The sequence below is a fragment of the Callithrix jacchus genome, chromosome 6 (genome assembly GCF_049354715.1).
Source record: "Callithrix jacchus isolate 240 chromosome 6, calJac240_pri, whole genome shotgun sequence".
NCBI lineage: Eukaryota > Metazoa > Chordata > Mammalia > Primates > Cebidae > Callithrix > Callithrix jacchus.
In genome coordinates, this window is record NC_133507.1 from 126543677 (window position 1) to 126564471 (window position 20795).

At 36.1% G+C, this 20795-nt stretch overlaps 1 protein-coding gene across 6 annotated transcripts in view; it reads left to right on the top strand.

The window, feature by feature from the left end:
• PARD3B (par-3 family cell polarity regulator beta) overlaps positions 1–20795 on the top strand; it is a 1139106-nt gene that overhangs the window by 671061 nt on the left and 447250 nt on the right. For all 6 annotated transcript variants that reach the window (XM_002749672.6, XM_035305418.3, XM_008999274.5 and 3 more), the window contains one exon: positions 4916–5031. In XM_002749672.6, coding sequence (XP_002749718.3) covers positions 4916–5031 — 116 coding nt within the window. The remainder of the gene's footprint in view (positions 1–4915; positions 5032–20795) is intronic.

Sequence of the window (20795 nt, forward strand, 5' to 3'; positions counted from 1 at the left end):
AGTGAGGGGAGAGAAGAATGCAGAGTGTGTTCAGTGTGGCTAAAGCTTGTGATATCTCAGGGAAGAGTCAATGGGAAGAGCATTGTCTGTCCTGCTTCATGGGTGCCCTGCATCTGCAGAGAGCAGTGGAGAAGCATTGAAGGGCTTTGAGCCTGGAGATGACAGTATCAGGCAGAGCAATTTCAGTAATGGAGGATGGAGGGAATGGCAGAAGCTGCCACAGACAAGGAAGCCTCTTAGACTTGGAACTAGCAAGAGAAGAGCAGGGCCTACCTGGAGAGATCAGAAGCCTGGGTATAGAAGAAAGGACAGAAACATTTTTAAAATAGAAGGAACAAGTCTTAAGCCTTGAAACCCTCCTCCTCCTAGGATCCTGTGACCTCCACCATCCTGCAAGCTGCTGCGTTGCCTAGGTGACCAGCAGCAGCAAGGGTTAGATGTGTGAAACTTGGAATGGAGGAAGGACTGGAAGGGAGCCAAAAGGGTTGAGCAAGAGAGGTTCTCCTGCCTTGTGCCTTTCAAGAAAAATGTAAAATCCCTCTCAAAGGAAAAAAGGGTGTTGGAGGGGTGAGGCTATTCTTGTAAAACAGAAAACTGCTATTGCATGAGGAATGAAGATTTTATCAAACTTAATGCCTGTACGAAATGAAATTAGGAAATTGCTGAACGTATTTTTACCATTATGCAATGATTATTACAGAAAAGTTTATAATATGTGGGTCTAAGTAATAAATAAATAAACATAAAGAAAATATATTTACTTTGAGGTCTCAGGCAGAGTTGAGCCAAATCAGCAGCAGATAGAATATATGGAATATTATTAACAGTTTAGACAACATTTGGTTGTTTCCCATGTTCATATTCTCTTTCTCTGTCTCTCCCTGTCTATTTCTTCACACACATACCCAAATCTACTCTCACTCATACTAGCCAATTGCTGGAGTCCATCTATGGACACCTGAGATTTCAGACATCATGGTTTTCAGCATCCCTCTCAAAATCTTCATCCTGTGCCTTTTTACCTCAGACAGTTCTTGAACATTCATTGTTGACTCTTATACATCTTTCACATTCCTGGTTTGTCACTGTAGTCAGGACACTGCCTTATGTTTCATGCTACCCTTATTTATTCATTAGGCAGCATAATTTGACTTTGAGTATCATTTCTGTTTGGTAGATTCCCTGGTTGTTCATGCTTTTATCTAAGACATGTCTTTGGCCTGCTGTCACCTTCCAGCTTCCCACAGCCTCCACTGTAGCCCACTCAGCCATGAGCACATGCTGACTCCTTTCAAAATTAAAATGTCATATTTTATAGTTAATCATTGTGTCACCCTCTCAATCCAAATACTCGAGATATGTAGCATAAAATTGCAAACGATTTTATTAGTCTAGCTTACATGTCTAAAATATTTTCACATGAACTAACTCAGTACTACACTTATTCATTATTCTGATATGCTCACATTGGCTCTAATCCTATGATGACTTATATTACACTCACCTCCTTAATATTTGTCAATCTGATATCAGCCTTATTTTGCCTTATTTCCATTTTGTACTGCAGCAAAGGGGGCCCTTTTATGAAAGGTGTTCAAAGTGTACACTTGGTCACAATCAAAATGATGGTAACATGTGTATGTATATAGATAGGTGTATAGGTATCTCATCAATTTAAAGGACATAATCAGATGTGCACATAAGATCATTTGTTACATTCATATGTACAATGCAGCCTTTTATTTATTTGATCATTTTTGATTATATGCCAACATTTGTCTAACAATTCATTTTAGACAGACCCTAGCTTGGATGTCACTGCATCGAGTGCCATTGCCACCTTACTTTTTAAATGAGGATTGGGATTATTGCTTCCCAAGAGTCTGGGAAAATTTGAGTTCTTATTCCTAATTTGTGAATTAATGCCTGGTTTAAGGGGATAATCTAAGACAATGAGTTAGGTTCACCAACACATTGTTCAGTTGGGCAGATTCTCTGTCTGCCTTGAGCAGAGCACTTTAAATGCAATTTGTTCTATGTTTTAATGAGGATTATTCATGTGGGTCCTACACCTCCTCCCTGGAGGCTTTCATCAGAATGTACAGCATCTGCTTTGATTAAGTATTTACTCTTCTATTATTGCACGATGTACACCACTCTATTGACACTAAAAACAAACCTAAAATATAAGCCACTTAATAGAAGGTGAGCAAGTCTGCACTGAAAATGAAAGGCTTGATGTTTGAAGATTCAGGATCAGCTACCACCTGTGTCCCAGGCTGGCAACCATCTCAGCCAGAGCTTATGGCTCTGGTCCCAGCTTTGCCCCTAGCCAGCTGTGTGACCTTGGAACGCCAACCCTCCTCTTTGAGCCTCAGGGTCTTATCTAAGAGATGAGATGACCTTTAGTCCCTTCCGGCTCTTAAACTTTTTGATTCTATGAAGTCCATGAGTCTTTCTGACACTAAACCTACATCATCACAATAGATCAAAGGATGAAAAACTTAAGTGCAAAGAAAGGTCGAATAACACATTTAAAGGCGAGTGCTTCCAAAACACCAAGACTCAGGGGAAAGCTCATGTTTGCAGAAGTATCTCAGAATTCTTCTTTAAAATGGGCTGAAAAAATGAAAGTATTGGTATTAGGTCAGGCTAGTGTCAGTAACATTAAGTGGGTCCAGGATTTTTGTTCACAAGTGGCATATTTTGTCATTACTAGATACCATATCTAATACACTTTCTATATCAATGGCTTCATGTATTGAGAATATACCCAGATACCAGGAAGGAAACCAAAAAAGTTACATAATTCCAAGGGAAGGTTTAAACTACCTGAGACATTTTTATGAAAACATATGGAATCTTTTCACTGGCAAGTGCCTTAGACCCTCATTCAAAAACCACATTAACGTACAGAAGTAAAGAAAAGGATCATTAATAACTCAGGTTGATCAGCTCTGACTGTGTGCTAGGTACTTTTCTCAATATGTAACATAGCTTACATATCTTCAAAAAACTTTAAAGAGTACTAAATTATATTCCTATTCATTTGATGGATGATGAAACTGAGGCCACCCACCCTGACATTTTCCTACAGGGGTCAGTCTCCTAATCATCATACCATATTGACCTTCTAAATCGCAGGAGAAAGGGCTCCTAGTCACAGACCTACTGAGAGTCTGACAAAAGCAGAGCTGAAAAAGAAACTGCAAAAAGCAGAGATAATGGGAAAAATCTCAGAAACTTACATCTTTTGGGAAGCAAAAGTAGATCAATTTATTTATCTGCTTATTTGTTAACTAATGTATCTATTTCTGTAGCATGCACTCTGTACCAGACACTAATGTCCTTACTTTACGAGTCTTCACTGGTTCTATTCTCTCAACAACTGTGTGAGGTAGAGAGTGTAACTTTACTCGTTCTATACATAAGGAAATTGAAGCCCTGAGAGGTCTAGTAACTGTCTTTGTGGGCACAACTAGTAAGTACTGGAGCAGGATTTAGAGCTGGGCAGACCTGCTCTGGCAGCCAGGCTCTTGAGCACAGTGCTGTGCTGGTGTCACAAGTATTTCCTTTTTGGGGTCAGGTTGGGGGAGGTGAGATCTGCCTCTGTCACCCAAGCTGGAGTGCAGAGGTGCAATCTTAGTTCACTGCAGCCTCAATCTCCTAGGCTCAAGTGATCCTCCAGCCTTAGCCTCTTAAGTAACTGGGACTTGCCACCACACCTGGCTGAGTGAGTGTTTTCTTAATCTACCACTGCATTATAAAAATGAGGTTCATTTATTCATTTAGCAATACTAGTATTGCTACATTCTAATTTTAATATTGCTCAAAAGCAGTATTGAATATGCAGGGTTGATGAGTTTCAAGAAAAGATTAAACTTATTTTGGTATTTTAGGTCGAAATTCTCCTGTACATTTTAGAAAGATTCTCATTCAAAACAGTTATTTTTGCTACTGTTTCGTTGCTTATAGTATCAAACTCCAACTGTTTGAAAAACTCAACATTAATACTTTCAGATTTTGTAAGGATACATGATTTGGGTTTTTATTATATTTGAAATTAAGATAGCAATTATGATGAGATGAGCCACCGTGCTTACCTTCCAAACAGGTGAGAGTATCAACGGGAGAAAAGGGCTATACATTTATATTAAAATTATATAAATATATATTATTTCTAGAACAAGAAATAAGTCATTCCCTATAAGTGTCTTATATAATACCCTCTATCCTCAAGTGAAATAAAATATTCAGCAGAAAGGAAGTTCTTTGAGAGTGACTGTAACTACAAAGAAACCTATAATGGGCATTTGATGTTTCTTGTGTCTAAATTGTCAACTGTGCTTTTCCTGTTATTTCCTGTTGGCACTTTTGACGAGCAGACTATCTGCTCTGTGTTAACATTAGTTTTAGAAAAAAGACCTAAATAAAGTAGAAAACCAAACTCCTACAACCATCAGTCATTCAACGGGATAGTTTTCTCTAAAGGATACAACGCTTTCACTTGTTTTTAAAGGAAAGGCATAGCTGAGCCCACAGAAATCCCTTAACCTGCTTGTGGGCTCTGCTAATGTCTGGTAATGTCTTTGAAGTGCTAGTGTTTTCCAGGCTCTCTTTACCCACTTAAAGTTAGATAGTGTACAGCAGGATCCCAGTTAGCAGAAATCAGCAAAGAGTAAAACACAATATTACCCAGGTAATATTTTATTTAAATTGTACAGTGTGATGAAGTACACCAAAACAGAGTTGCTACATCTCATAAAAGAAACCTGAGATTTAAGAATGAGTTTAAAATATGTGGTAAGGAGCTGTACAGAGTGATGAGTGGCTGTGTTCAAAATGAGAACTGCTTCCTCATTTTTTAAAAGATTTTATTCTAAACCTAAATACAACATATGGCTTCCTTCCACAGCTCTGGGGTGGATTCAGCAGTATATTTTCCAGATCAGCACATCAACTTCAGATCTGTGACACCAGCCAGGGAGCCTGAATCAATTAATTTGAAAGCCTCGAAGAGCATGGACCTTGGTAAGCAAGGGTGAGGTGACATCCAGGTCAGCTCTCCAGCCTCAGCCCATCTATCTTCCCAAATGTCCTGGTTTTGTTTCTTCAACTCAGACTTCTGGGAACAAGGTCTGCAGAAGCCTGAAGGAAGGAATAATGACCATTCCACCTTCCTGTCTCTTCACGCATTTAATTGTAATTAACCACCTCGTAAAACAAAGAGGAGTGATTTATTTTTACAAAATGATCTATAAACGATCCTCCCATTATAGATCACAAAAATATGATTTCTTTTGGAGTATCTGAATTCCAAAAGTATCTTTCACTCCTCTGTCTGCCTTTGCGTCTGCACTCTCGCTTCTGCCAGTGCATTTCCACTCTATGCAGGCATACCTGTTGCAGAGCCTGGGATGATCGTGTGGTCCAAGCATCCTTTGCGTTGGGCCTTCACATCCTTCTATTTTTCTCCATGTGAGATGGATAAGGATGGCAGCAGTGCAGAAGATTCAGCTTTTTAAATGCTTATCCTCAAATCCTGTGACACTGGAGGGACAAAGGGTCTCTTGGGCTTGTGGGCTTGCCACACTGATGGTGTCAAGGTACCCAGGGGTCCATGTCTGAACAACCTCATTGAGGTTCTGAGCACCACAGGGAACTTCTAGGTGACTGGTGGGTGCCAGGGCAGAGCAAGGGCCCCTGTCAGCTGTGTTCTACAAGCCTTGGGACATAATCAGATATCCTAGATTATCACTGCGCTCCCATGGGCTGTTAGAGAGAACCCTGTTAGAGAAAAGTACGGGTACAAAATACATTCTCAGCAAAGTATTTATTGCCTCATGAATGCTTGGAAGCCAAGCTTTGCAATTGTTTTTTCTCAAGACATATTATATATTTCATCAGTAACAATGAGAAAATAGAATAATCAAAAGTGTGTGCTCCACCAAACAATCTAATAAATAGTGCTTATCCGTTAACTTATTTACGGGGGTTCAGGAAAATGCTCAATCATGATGAAACAAGAGAAATTGATTCTATTTTGTATAAATTAACTAAATCACTGGGATGCATTTGTTGTAATCGCCTATAGTGAGAGACAGATAGAAACCTTAACTAGGAAGCTGTTTTGAACATTGGTCAGAAAGGGTATTTTCTCAAGCGTGAAACTTTGACAAACTAAAGGAATAATTTGTGACAGCGACACAGGTTATTACTAATAATTTAAGGAGCAGTTCATTTTTATAGAATGTCAGATAAACATTTCCTGTTCTGTCTTCCCAATTTCTCTGTGAAGAAGATGAATGGATCAAAACTGCTCTTATTTTTGAGGAGAGAAATATATTACTGTTTTATCATTTAATTAACACAGACACTATTATGGTTTTAAAAGGAAAAAAAAGCACCCATTTTAAATTAAGACAGAAAAAATACTATGAAATCTGAAAATGATATAGCCTAAGACATGTCCAGAATCAGTATTTTTGCTTACATTTTATTTTATTTAAATTTTTAGATGGAATCTCATTCTGTTACCCAGGATGGAGTGCAGTGGTGTGATCTTGGCTCACTGTAACCTCTACCTCTTGGGTTCAAGCAATTCTCCTGCCTCAGCTCCTGGAGTAGCTGGGATTGCGAGCGTCTGTCACCAAGCCCAGCTATTTTTTTGTGTGTGTATTTTTAATAGAGACAGGGTTTCATCATGTTGGCCAGGCTGATCTCGAATTCCTGACCTCAACTGATCTGCCAGGCTTAGCCTCCCAAAGTGCTAGGATTATAGGTATGCGCCACTGTGCCTAGCTGTTTTGTTTATACTTATTACCAAAAACTGTTTTTGACTTTTCTCTTCTAAACTGAAATAGTCTTTTCAAGATATATGAAGTAGTGGTCATTCTTTGCATTTTTTTATACATATGCCATAAATGACAGCAATAACAGTAAGGTTTGTTCATTTTACAGAATTGGTCAGGTTATGAGCTATTTTCTTCAGGACCCTAGTACCAAACTAAAAGCATTGGCTAAAATGAACTATACAGCAGAAATAATAACTTGCTATAAAAACAAGTTTCAAGTAATTATCAAAGTTTGGTCCTTTGCAGGAAGTAGCAGGCTAAAGCCAGAAGTCTTGCAGAAGGCCCTGAGCATCAGCATTCTAGGACCATTCTGATCCCTTCTTCCCGGAACAATCAGGGAGCCTAAAAAGTGTGTTAACTTTCTCAATGTGAAATTCACTTAGGTAATACCCCAATGGTAAGCATTTGAAAGTGTCTTTTCTGTTTAATTAGGAAAATAGGCTATTATCTATAGTTTCATCTCACTATATATGAATATATAGCACTAGGCAGGTGCAAAAAATAAATTTATTTGCTCAAAAGGTAGGTGACTATGTTTATAGGAATAATACTAGCAAGATCTTGATTCTTTAAGATGTTTTAACCTTCTTTAAAACATTTTAACAAGTATCCTATTTAGGTTGAATACCAAGTTTGTGCTATCTATTTTTGACCTGGAAAACTAGCGTTTTCATATGGTTCAAAATAAAAAAGATAGAACCTTCTATTTGTTGCATAATTAATTTAGATTGGCTATTTCTCACTTTATAAAGTCTGTAGGAATCTTCAAAGGCTTATGGGCCCTATCAGCACCTTTGTTTTTGTTTCATATTTGCTACTGAGGCCAAGTTAGTATTTTAACTTACATGTTAATGAGTCATTGTTCGTCTACTCAAGCTATTTTAAAAGTCAGCAGCTTCCATTTACTTATGTTCACTTATGTTTTCAAAGACAGACAATTCTGATTAAGAAAAATAAAGCCTTCTTATTCTCATCTCTTTTACCTATTCACCAGACACATAGTTTAAAATGTAAATCCTCTGCCAGGCACAGTGTCTTGCGCCTGTAATCACAGCACTTTGGGAGTCTGAGGCGGGTGGATCACAAGGTCAGGAGATCAAGACCATCTTGGCTAACATGGTAAAACCCTGTCTCTACTAAAAATACAAAAGATTAGCTGGGCGTGGTGGCACACACCTTTAGTCCCATCTACTTGGGAGGCTGAGGCAGGAGAATCACTTGAACTGGGGGAAGCAAGGTTGCAGTGAGCCAAGGTCACCCCACTGTTCTGCAGCCTGAGAAATAGATGGAGACTCTGTCTCAAAAAAAAAAAAAAAAATTATCCTGGAAAGCATAGTTGCTCGCGCATCTATATATCTACATCACATACGGTTTCTTTATAATAGTTGCATTGTGTTACATTTCATCTTCATTTATAGTTTTACTTTTCTCTTCCCCTTCTGATGGGGTGTGGACTTAATTTACAGTTATTTTGTGGTTGTTTGGTGGGTTTTTGAGTCCTTTGTGTTTGAGATTTTGGAGTTTGTTTATTTATAGCCTTTGCCAATGTTATCTGTTAATTTTGTCCCCTTTCATTTATAAAATATTGTTACATGGGGTGCAGGGGATTTTTTTGCAACCCATTATTTGTCTTTTTAGACTGATATTTCTTATCATTAAAAATGTTTCAGTCTTGTCAAATGTTTTCATCATTTCTTTTGTTATATTTGAGTTATATGTTTATCTCATTTATTTTCTTCTGGTACTTTTAGAGGCTTTTTAAAAGAAAGTATTTAGCAATCTATCATGTATTTTTATCTATGGAGTATGACATGGAAGAATTGTCTCACATAAATAGGCAAATTATTAATGACATTATTGACTTCTCGATTCTTTCCCTATTAATTTGAAATTCAGTCAAATTGAATACTAAATTCCCATACAAACATAGATGAGTGGGTTTCTAGACATGCTATTATGTTGATATATTAGTCCACCCCATGTCAGCATCACCCTGTTTAAATTATCATACTATTACTTTGTATTTTGATAACTTACAGGATAATCTTTCTCTAATTTTTTTTCCTTTGTAAAATTATTTTGGCTCTTCATATGAACTCATTCTCCTGCATGAACTGTAGAATCAGCTATTGAAAATGAGTTTAAAGACGAAAAAGGAATGCTTCCACTGTGGGGTGTGTGTGTGTATGTGTGAGAGAAAGAAAGAGAGAGAGAGAGACAGAGAGAAAAGAGCACACATTAATTATAATATTTGCTGTTAGTTCCTGATGGAAACATTTTCTAAAGCTACTTAAGTGTCTTTGTATTCCTGACTTCCTAAAAGTTTTTTTGATTAATTCATTTGTTTTTTTAATGAGGAATGGATCTTTAATTTTATTAAGTGATTTTAAGGACTTTACTGGCTGCTAATGTGGATTTTGTTCTTTATTCTATTAATAAAACAAAAGTGAGTTAATTGATAGATTGCCCCATATTAAATATTGGATTCTTTTTCAATGACTAAGTTTTTCTCTTTACTTGAAAAAAATGTTTATTGATTAACTACAGATATGTATATTAAGCACTTCTCGAGATGGGTAACATGTTATATGCTCTAAAATGTAGTTACAGTTTTATTCAGTGTCATTAATTCCTATATATACATTATATTAATTAATTGGCTATATGTATACATTATAGATATAATGTTCATCTATACATTATAGATATAGTGTATATACAGATATAGATATATATACAGATATAGATATATATAGATATAATGTATATATAGCTCTTTCGAGGATGCTTTGCCTAGGGATTTTGTGAATACTTTTACTGGTGTGCATGTGGTCACATTTGAGTCAGCTCAGAAATGATTAAAATGGTGAATAAAGGGAAATTTGTTTTTAAATAACTGCATGTAGCCATGCTAATTCAAAGAGGTTAGGGTGTCACTTAAGAGACTGGGTGGATACTTCTGAGTTTTGGAGAAAATCAATCTCTTCCTGCTAATTGTAGACTTTTCTCTATTTACTTAAATTACCAGAATTACTGTGTTCAGTCTGGACCCCTTTAATTTGTTCATAATTGGGCTTGTGTGGGTGTTGAGTTGGAAGCTCTCAGGAGCTGAATAACACAGCTGCCTCTTTGGCCTTTGGCATAGGGTTTTCCCCCAAAGAGCTGCCCTTGTTGGCAGTATGCCAGGGAGTTACATTCAAAGACTTTTTGATGAGGCATAAAAATCTTTAATTTCCAGGCTTGGTGTTTTATGACCCCATAATACTGTTTGAGAATTAGTCTGAATTATTCAAGGGATAGCCCTTCAGTATGTTGGCCCCTTTGTTGACTTACTCTGTAGCCCCATTCAGAGTTAAGTTGAAAATGCTGTTTTGCACAAGAAACTGTTTTAAGAGTTTTCTCTCCTGTTTCAAATTGGCCTCCCACTCCCATTTCAGAGGGGTGTTCTATAACACAGTTAGGAGAAGGCTAAGGGCAGTGCAGATGGAAGATGCTGGCCAGCTGTCCTCTTGTTCAATGAGAGGAAATGAGCTTAAAGTGATGCATGAGGCATTCAGATAAAATTTTAGGAAGTTTCCTGACAATGAAGATTGTTGACATTCTATGTCTCGTAGTCTTTTTAGAAAGAGCATGTGTCCCAAATAACTCTCCCTAAAATCAAGATGATAAATAGGTTGGCTGATTTTATTTCAGGATTTGTGATTCAGCAGTCTTATTTTCTGTTAGTTACTTGCTCTAATTTGTTTTAGTTAGGAAATGTTTTTAGACACCCCCAACTGAAGTAATTTATAAGCCAACTGAGTTCTCACATCTACAAAGGTAAATATTTGATACACATTTTGAATATAAACCTTTTATACATGTCAGATATTCCTCTCTAGTACATTGCTAGTGTCAGATCAAAGATGAGCATGAAAAAAGCCCCATTCTACTGCTCTAATATTTCTTTTTAAGATCATATTTATATAGTGAGGTATTTCTATATGAATTATTGATAATAAAGACTGAATACATAGGATAATTTTTATAAAATTATATATTCTAATAAGTGTGATGCTTGTTTGTATATATTATTAATATGTAATATACATTTTACTATTTTTATTTATATCCATGGATTTCTTTCATTGTCCACCAGTAAGCAGTACCTCTGAATATAGTAAAAGCTGAATTGGGTATTACTGTTTTGGATACAACTTTGAATTTAAAGAAAAGCACCTGTGTTGTAAAGAAAAATTAATGGTAATACTGTAATAAAGTATCTATTTACTTTTTATAATAGTCAAGGAAGTAAACAAAAATGAAGTCAGCTATATGCTCTAAGTTTAGTAAGTCAAAATAAAGGAATTATAGAGAATGTTATTCATTAAGTAAATGTTTATTAAGTGCCTACTGTGTACCAGGAAGTACATTAAACACTGGGGATTTGGTAAATAAGAGAAATGGTGCTTTGCTGCATGTACCTAGATTAGAACCCCAACAGGAAAGAAAATCTCAATAGTTAAGGAAAAGCTTCCAAAAGGAAATTCTGACATTATAACTTATCTCAGGGAGGAAGAAAAGGCAGAGGCATCTGAAGACATGAGCGTGACACTTCAAGAACTCACTGATAACCTTGGCTATGTAGAAAAGAGGAAGAGAGAAGCAAATGATTAAAATGTGTACACATATATATATACATTTGTGTACTGTGTGTATATATGTGTATGTTTATACATATATGCATATACACACACACACACACACACACATAGTGAAACTCTAAAAGAATATATGCAGGAAGAGCTAAACAGCTGCATGAGGTGAAGCTTGCAAAACCTAATAAAAGTTAGACAGCCAAGCTGTTTTTAAAGCATAAAAAGCAAGTGTGCGAGGTGACCCATTGTTTAAAATACCTACCAGATAGATGCCAGGTGGAAAGCGGAGCCACTTTGTTCCAGTGTTACTGTTATGCTCATACATATGAGAGAATGGCAGCCAAACTAAAAAGGCATGGCTGCCAGGGAGTGGAAGTATAGACAGTTTACATCCCTGTGCTCTGAAAGGATTGTGATTATAAAGTGGCTGTCCCTGGTTATAAAAACTATGCAGAGTAGACCTCACACTAAAAGACGAGGAAGCAAATTACCAATTTTCACAAAGATGATGAATTCCAGAAACAACTAGTAATCTCAGTGCTGATCATCAGAAGGTTTTTTCTGTAACGCCAAAGAAGTGTAAAGAAGGAAAGGCACTCTTAACAAATTTTCAGGAAATATTATCTTAGAGAATTGGTGATAGATTGACAGAATAAACATTCAGATGATTTTCCAGAATTGAAGAAGACAGAATTAAATAAAGAATGATGCATCTGACAAGGATTTCTTCTCACTTACTGTATGCCAGGGAGTATCCCAGGTCAATAAGAGACAAAGGCTGTAGTCTTACGGTATTTTCATTCTTGTTATGTAGACAGGTGGTAAAGATGTATACAGTGAATAAATAATAAGATTTTATATGATAGAGATTCAGATAGAAATTTTTTTCCTAAAGCCAAATTCAGGTAGAGACAACGACTGAGGGGACATGAAGCTGTTTTAGAAGGATGGTGAATGGTAAAGGTTATGTCCTAAAGTCAGGTTAAAAAGATTAATTGTATAAGTGTAGGATTTAGGAGAGTGGGCATCTATTAAAGAAATCCCCTTGTTTTAGCTGCTTGCCTGACACGACCATCCTCAAAGCTGGTTCTGTGTGGTCAGATCAGAGAAGAAAACAGCTCCACTTTATTCTGGCCTGGTCATAGCACATTTACAGTTTTATGTTCAGTTATGGGTACAATATTTTAATAGCTACAAAGACAATGTAGAATGAATCCAGAGATTGGTGAGAGGCCTAGAAACCATGAATAGTGAAAAACAGTTGAAAGAAGTAAAGATTTATGTCTGGAAGAGAGATGACTTAAGAGGCATAGGAGAGCTCTCCTCTAATATTTTCATGCAGATATTGAAAGACTCACATCTGTTTAAAATTAATCAGTACCCCCAGATATATCAAGCAATGATAATCACATCAGAAGATATATCACATTTACAAGTTTTGAATCGAGAAAGATAACAGTGATGGAAAACTGGATTCCGGTTTGTGCCATGTTTGGTATGAAAATATATATATATATATATATATATATATATATATAAATTAAAACCGCTCCTGACAACTGAAAATAGAAGCAGAACTCACCAAAGTTATGGAATAGAGACCATCATATATTTTTCAGTGTCTGACAAGAGATACAGGTTCTTTTTATTTTTTGTTAGAGTATTTTAATATGTTTATGTCATTAAAATATTATATATAGTTTTATGTTTTAACTACATAACTGTATTATATGTACACAGATTATAACACTGTATACATATTACACAGAATATAATTTAAGTGAGATGAATAGATGAAAAGTTGAATTTAGAGAATCCACCTGTCAGAGCTCAGGCTGAATTCTTAGACATCTCTAGTGAGAAAAGACTTCAGATAGTTTCTAGCACCTTCATCCCAGCAGGCCCCTTTCAAAACATTAAGAAAACCAACATTTGGGTTAACCACAATTTAACATGTGATTATATTTTTGATAACTGCTACATTTAAAGTCAATTATAGACTAGTATTAGTAACTGAAAGGTAGAACTATAGATCACTCTCTATAATATAATGATCAATATTTTAGATGTAGCAGAATAAGGCAGCTTCTATTTAAAATTCATTAAAATAACCATTCAAGTTGGAAGCACAGGTGTAAAAATGGTTCTCTATGTCAGGGATATGGTTTTCATATCCCTGTAAGTCTCTATATATCCTTTCCTCCTGCCGTATTTTTTTATTCCCTAAGAAACATATTTTCAATATTTTGACTTTGTATTCGTTGTTACTATTAATTGGAAAGCAATACCTTTTTTGTAGGAATTGTACTTTTAGGTGGTTTTATATGTTTCCAGACTTGTCTAAAAGTTGTGGCACATGCCAGGCCATCCCTGTCATACCCCTCCCATAACGAAATGCTCACAAATGCCCTAAGCTTAGTTGCTCTCTTGTGTAAGTTGTTGAATGAGTGAATAAGACGCACAACTTTCTCAAATACCCGCATCTGAGAAAGGAAAACACTGGGAGCAAGGATCATCCCTTTTATATAAAAACACTTAACCTAATGCCTAGAACATCATTAATGCCTAGGGATTTGGTGGCGTTCTTAGCAACAACAGCAATCATGGAGACGGTACTGTGGGTAGTATAATTAGAAATGAGCATCTACATCTTCTACAGGTTTTGGCTGTAGGAGGTGGTTGCCTCAAACAGTCAATATAAGTAAAGTCTTCTAACGTTAAGTATTATGAAATGCTGAGAGAAGAGTTGACCTATGGATTTCCTAGGTATATTCTTAAGTCAATAATGGGGCCACAAATGGTCTCAAATGTTGCCATGCAGTTTTTCACTGAGTATATTTTCTCAAACCAGGGGATTGTTTAGTGGAATATGTAGTTAATTTAAAATGTCAGTGTCTCAAAAAGAAACATAAGGCTCTATTTCCCCAGATGAGATACAAGAAAACTATAAAGTTTAGAAGCTAGTCTTAACCAATGATATTCTGCCAGTAACAAATCTATGCAAATTTTTACTAAACTGACCTCTGTGTACTTAGAACATTATCTGTGCTTTGATGAGAAATCTTGGTCAATGGAAAAACTGCCTTCTTCTTTAAAACTTAAATATTCTGGGCTTCTCTTAAAACTTAGACTAGTACATGAAGTGCTTTCTTCTTTATATTTGGTACTGAGGCTCTGTATCTCGGATTCTAAGCCTTTTTTATTTTTATTTTTTATTATACTTTAAGGGCTGGGATACATGTGCAGAAGGTGCAGCTTTGTTGAATAGGTATACACGTGCTATGGTGGTTTGCTGTGCCCACAAACCTGTCATCTACATTAGGTATTTCCCTAATGCTATCTCTCCCCTAGCCCTGCACCCCACAACAGACCCCACTGTGTGATGTTCCCCCCACTGTGTCCATGCGTTCTCATTGTTCAGCTCCCACTATGAGTGAGAACATGTGGTGTTTGGTTTTCTGTTTCTGTGTTAGTTTGCTGAGAATCATGGTTTCCAGCTTCATTGATGTCCCTGCAAAGGACATGAACTTATCCATTTTTATGGCTGTATAGTATTACATCATGTATATGTGCCACATTTTCTTTATCCAGTCTATCATTGATGGGCATTTGGGTTGGTTCCAAGTCTTTGCTATTGTGAATAGTGCTGCAATAAACATATGTGTGCATGTGTCTTTATAGCAGAATGATTTATAATCCTTTGGGTCTACCCAGTAATGGCACTGCTGGGTCAAATGGTATTTCTGGTTCTAGATCCTTGAAGAATTGCCACACTGTCTTCCACAATAGTTGAACTAATTTACACTCCCAGCAACAGTGTAAAAGTGTTTCTATTTCTCCACATCCTCTCCAGCATCTATTGTGTCCTAACTTTTTTAATGATTGCCATTCTGACTGGCATGAGATGATATTTCATTGTGGTTTTGATTTGTATTTCTCTAATGACCAGTGATGATGAGCTTTTTTCATATGTTTGTTGGCTGCATGAATGTTTTCTTTTTAGAAGTGTCTGTTCATAGCCTTTACCCACTTTTTGATGGAGTTATTTTTGTATTCTTGTAAATTTGTTTAAATTCCTTGTAGATTCTGGATATTAGCCCTGTGTCAGATGAGTAGATTGCAAAAATTTTCTCCAGTTCTATAGGTTGTCTGTTTATTCTGATGATAGTTTCTTTTGCTGTGCAGAAGCCCTTTAGTTTAATAAGATCCCTTTCGTCAATTTTGTCTTTTGTTGACATTGCTTTTGGTGTTTTAGTCATGAAATCTATGTCTTCAGTGGTATTGCCTAGGTTTTCTTCTAGGGTTTTTGTGGTGTTAGGCCTTACATTTAAGTCTTTAACCTATCTTGAGTTAATTTTTGTATAAGGTGTAAGAAAGGGTTTCAGTTTCAGTTTTCTGCATGTGGCTGGTCGGTTTTCCCAACACCATTTATTAAATAGGGAGTCTTTTCCCTCTTGCTTGTTTTTGTCAGGTTTGTCAAAGATCAGGTAGTCAGATATGTGTGACTTTCTTCTGAGGTCCCTGTTCTAGTACATTGGTTTATGTATCTGTTTTGGTACTAGTACCATGCTGTTTTTGTTCCTGTAGCCTTGTAGTATAGTTTGAAGTCAGGTAGAGTGATGCCTCTAGCTTTGTTCTTTTTACTTAGGATGGTAAATACGGGCTCTTTTTTGGTTTCATATAAAATTTAAAGTACTTTTTTCCATTCTATGAAGAAAGTCAATGTTAGCTTGATGGAGATAGCATTGAATCTATAAATTACTTTGGGAAGTATGGTCATTTTCACAATATTTATTCTTCCTATTCGTGAGCTTGGAATGTTTCTTCCATTTGTATCCTCTCTTATTTCCATGAGCAGTGGTTTGTAGTTCTTGAAGAGGTCCTTCTCATCCCTTGTAAGTTGTATTCCTAGATATTTTATTCTCTTTGTAGAAGTTGTGAATGGGAGTTCACTCATGATTTGGCTTTCTGTTTGTCTATTATTGGTGTAGAGGAATGCTTGTGATTTTTGCACTTTGATTTTGTATCCTGGGACTTTGGTGAAGTTGCCTATCCCCTTAAGGAGATTTTGAGCTGACATGATGGGGCTTTCTAAATATACAATCATGTCATCTGCAAACAGAGACAATTTGACTTCCTCTGTTTCTATTTGAATACCCTTTATTTCTTTATCTTGCCTGATTGCCCTGGCCAGAATTTCCAATAATATGTTGAATAGGAGTGGTGAGAGAGGACATCCTTGTCTTGTGCTGGTTTTCAAAGGGAATGCTTCCAGCTTTTTCCCATTCAGTAGGATATTGACTGTGGGTTTGTCTTAAATAGCTCTCAGTATTTTGAGATACATTCCATCAGTACCTAGTTTATTGAGAGTTTTTAGTGTTAAGGGCCGTTGAATCTTGTGGAAGGCCTTTTCTGCATCTATTGAGATAGTCATGTGGATTTTGTCATTGGCTCTGTTTATGTGATGGATTACATTTATTGATTTGTGTATTTGAACCAGCCTTGCATCCCAGGGATGAAGCCAACTTGATTATGGTGGATCAGCTTTTTGATGTGCTGCTGGATTCAGTTTGCCAGTATTTTATTGAGGATTTTTGCATCAATGTTCATCAGGGATATTGGCCTGAAATTTCCTTTTTCTGTTGTATCTCTGCCAGGTTTTGGTATCATGATGATACTGGGCTCATCAAATGAATTAGGGAAGAGTCCCTTCTTTTGTATTGTTTGGAATAGTTTCAGAAGAAGGCTAGCAGCTCCTGTTTGTACTTTTGGTAGAATTCAGCTGTGAATCCGTCTGGTCCTGAGCTTTTTTTGGTTGGTAAGCTATTAATTACTGCCTAAATTTCATAAAGACAGACATGAACTTTTTCTTCTGACTTGCCTTTGTTTCCTAAACCATTGTTCATATTTAAATGAAATTCTGTGTTCCTTTTTAAAGAACCTTTGTATTAATATAAGAACATCTTCATAAAAATATGAAGCTTAGGATCCTTATTCAAAGAATGGAACAAAATACTTAAGTTCTCTTTGCAAATATGAACAAAATTCATTTATTTTTTTGAAGTGAGAATTTCATTTGTTGAAAATGTTATATATAATATACAATTGAATATTAGTACATTAAAAATGTATAACATATAGGTTAAATGAAGTATAGCAGTTTCATAATTATGTCTTCTGAATGATATTTTGAATGATAAAATTTGTTATTGGCAATACTTTATGAAGTGATTAAAGATACTGTAGGAAGACATCTAATTTTTAGATGCAGTAGTTGCGATTCATTCTTTAAAAAGCAAAATATACAAAAAGTAGTTAGATTGAATGAATAAGACCTAGTATTTAACAGTACAACAGGGTGACTATAGTCAATAATAATTTAATTGTACCTTTTAAAATAACTAAAAGAGTATAATTAGACTGTTTGTAATGCAAAGGATAAATGTTTAAGGGGATGATATCCCACTTTCCATGATGTGATTATTAATGCATTGTATGCCTAGATCAAAACATCTCATGTATCTCATAAATATATACACCTACTATGTGCCCACAAAAAAAAATATCTTAAGGAAAAAAAAGGAGGGCCAGTTATGATGGCTTATGCCTGTAATTTCAGCACTTTGACATGCTTAGTTTGGAGGATCGCTTAACCCTAGGAGTTTGAGACTAACCTAGGCAACAAAGCAAGACCCATCTCTACACATAAAAAAATTAAAAATAAATTAAAATTTCTGAGAAGTAGAATTAAAAGCAAAACATCATATTTTTATTCTCATATATACCTATCTATGCTCTTATATTCTGATTTTTCCCAAGCAATTATACCAAACGTATTTGTTTGAATTTGTATTCAAAATAGTCTAATCTCCACAGTGTTCTCTGTATCTTTACTTCTACGACATTATCTTTTAGGTGTGAACTTTGCTCTGGGATAAATGTAGCATGGTTCATTTGACTAATATTATACTATTTGCCATAAAAATTGTTTCCTGTTCTTTACTTTTAGAAACAGGAATGCTTTGAGCCTGCTAGTACATCAACATTTGTAAACAATCATGATTATGTAATTATTATAATTTCTATGTGTGTACTAGACAGCCAGATGATGTATTAAAGCTACAAGGCTTTTGATTCATATGACCAGTTGCCCTGCAGAAAAGCAATTCTGCTCCTATCAGCAGTATATGGAAGAATCTGGGTCATCATTTTTTTTTTCATTTTTACCAATATGATAGGCTTAAAAGGGTTATTTTATTTTACTTTTACAATCACTTCTGTTGGTTAAACCTCTCCCAGCTATTTGTCTGTTTTCTATTGTGAATGATCTGCGCATTTCCTTTATAAGCCTGGAAATTTCTAAATTAAGTATCATTTTTTGGAAGTAAAATGTTACTCTACATTGAAGATCAAATTTCAGCCCTTGCTCACAGGGAAAAATAGATGTTTTGCTTTCATTTTGTTACCCACTCTGAAGTTCATACTAATGAATACATTTGTGTCTTTCATTAAGTGTTCAGAAAAATGTCTAGCTAAACATGTACCAGGGGCAGAGTCAGAATTCAGGTTTATTTATGATAAAACTGCTTAATCTGGGGCAAGCCAATTAATCTTTAGAAAAATAATTTTTTGGGGAATTTTTCATTAGAACCCCAGAAGCCACTATCCTTGACATACAGCAGTGCTGGCTGCTTTAGAACATATTAGTGCAAAGACTGGCATCACTATAAATACCTACTCTGCTTTTATAAGACTGAAAAGTGTCCAGGGCTTGAAAATACAATTTCAGTTCCATGTGAAAGTTATCCATATTCCTGTTCCTTCTTCACTCATTAAACAAATATTTATTGGGTGCACTCTCTATGCCAGGTAATGTTCTAAATATTTAAGATATATCAATGACAACAGACAATATCTTATTTCTGTAGCTTACCTTTCTTTAGTGGAAATGCTCTCATAAACAAAGTTTGAGAGATGAGGTATATAAATGATAATAAGACAATAAGTGAGTAAAGTTACTGGAAAGATATCCAGTAGGGTAAACATAACTCTCGACAAATTGTGGAAAGAGGAAACATGACTGGAAAGGCGAGTATTCCAATACCCACTTGGTTTCTAGTCTTCATAAGAAAAGGTAACGAGGAAAGCTATCCAATGAAGTTATAAAAATTAAAGTGAAAATTAAAATAGAGATCGAATTGGAAATTGACTAATCAATACTGATGGTTTTAAGTGGGCTGGGAATAAGTTAATCTGTCCTCTGTTGATCCAGGAACTAACTGGCATTATCCCGAATCCCCAAGCACTTCAGAATTGTTTTGAAAGAATTGTGAGAGCCTGCAAAGGTTTCAGCTTGGAATTCCTTAAAAGTCAAACAAGGGGGTACCAATGAATTGGAGAACACTTAGCCTGTTTTCAAAATTTGGAATAAACTATCATAGCACCCAAATGGAGTGAAAAATGAGTTACATCAGAGCTTTTTTATTTTCAGCTTTAATAAATCAGTAGATTCCAGGTAAATAATCCCAGTGCTTTCTCTGTACCGAGAAAGGCCAGAGGGAAATCTTAGTGGCCCAGTCCTCTCAACTGAGGCTAACAATACAGCCTTATCAAAGATTGAAGAATGTGTTTGTTAATATAAACAATATTCACAGCAATGTAGGTAAAACTTAATAGATTAGAAGTTTCAGCAGTGACTTTAATGATAAAAGTCTTGGAAATGCTGACAAAGTTAAACAGGCTTCATTAAATATGGGATTGCACAGAACCATTCATGCATGTTATGTACATTTTCGGGCTTCAGGAATCTTCAAGACATAATAAATGCAGCATTTGCCAAACTCATTCGATCATAGAAGCTTTGGGTACAGACTATCTCATAGGTCTCGTCCCTCCAGGAATGTCCTTGGCAAAGAAGATGTGATTTTGCTTGTGAGATTTAAAGGTGATATGCAACATTCAGAGTAGGATAAGGAAGGAATGCCAACAAGCTGGACACGTGGAGCAATGCTGTGAAGTGGGTGCAACCCAAGACAGACTTTCCAGGGCAAGAATTGTCCACAGCCACTAAGCAAGTAGGAATTAACTGCAGAGCAGCAAGAATGAACAGGGCTTCAGTCAACTAAGCATACATTAACCATGGATGGTGATGATAGGATGTAACTGAGCTTTGGGAGGCTGAGGCAGGTGGATCACCTGAGGTCAGGAGTCAGAGACCAGCCTGGCCAATATGGTGAAACTCCATCTCTACTAAAAATAAAAAAATTAGCCCGGTGTGGTGTGGGCACCTGTAATCCCAGCTACT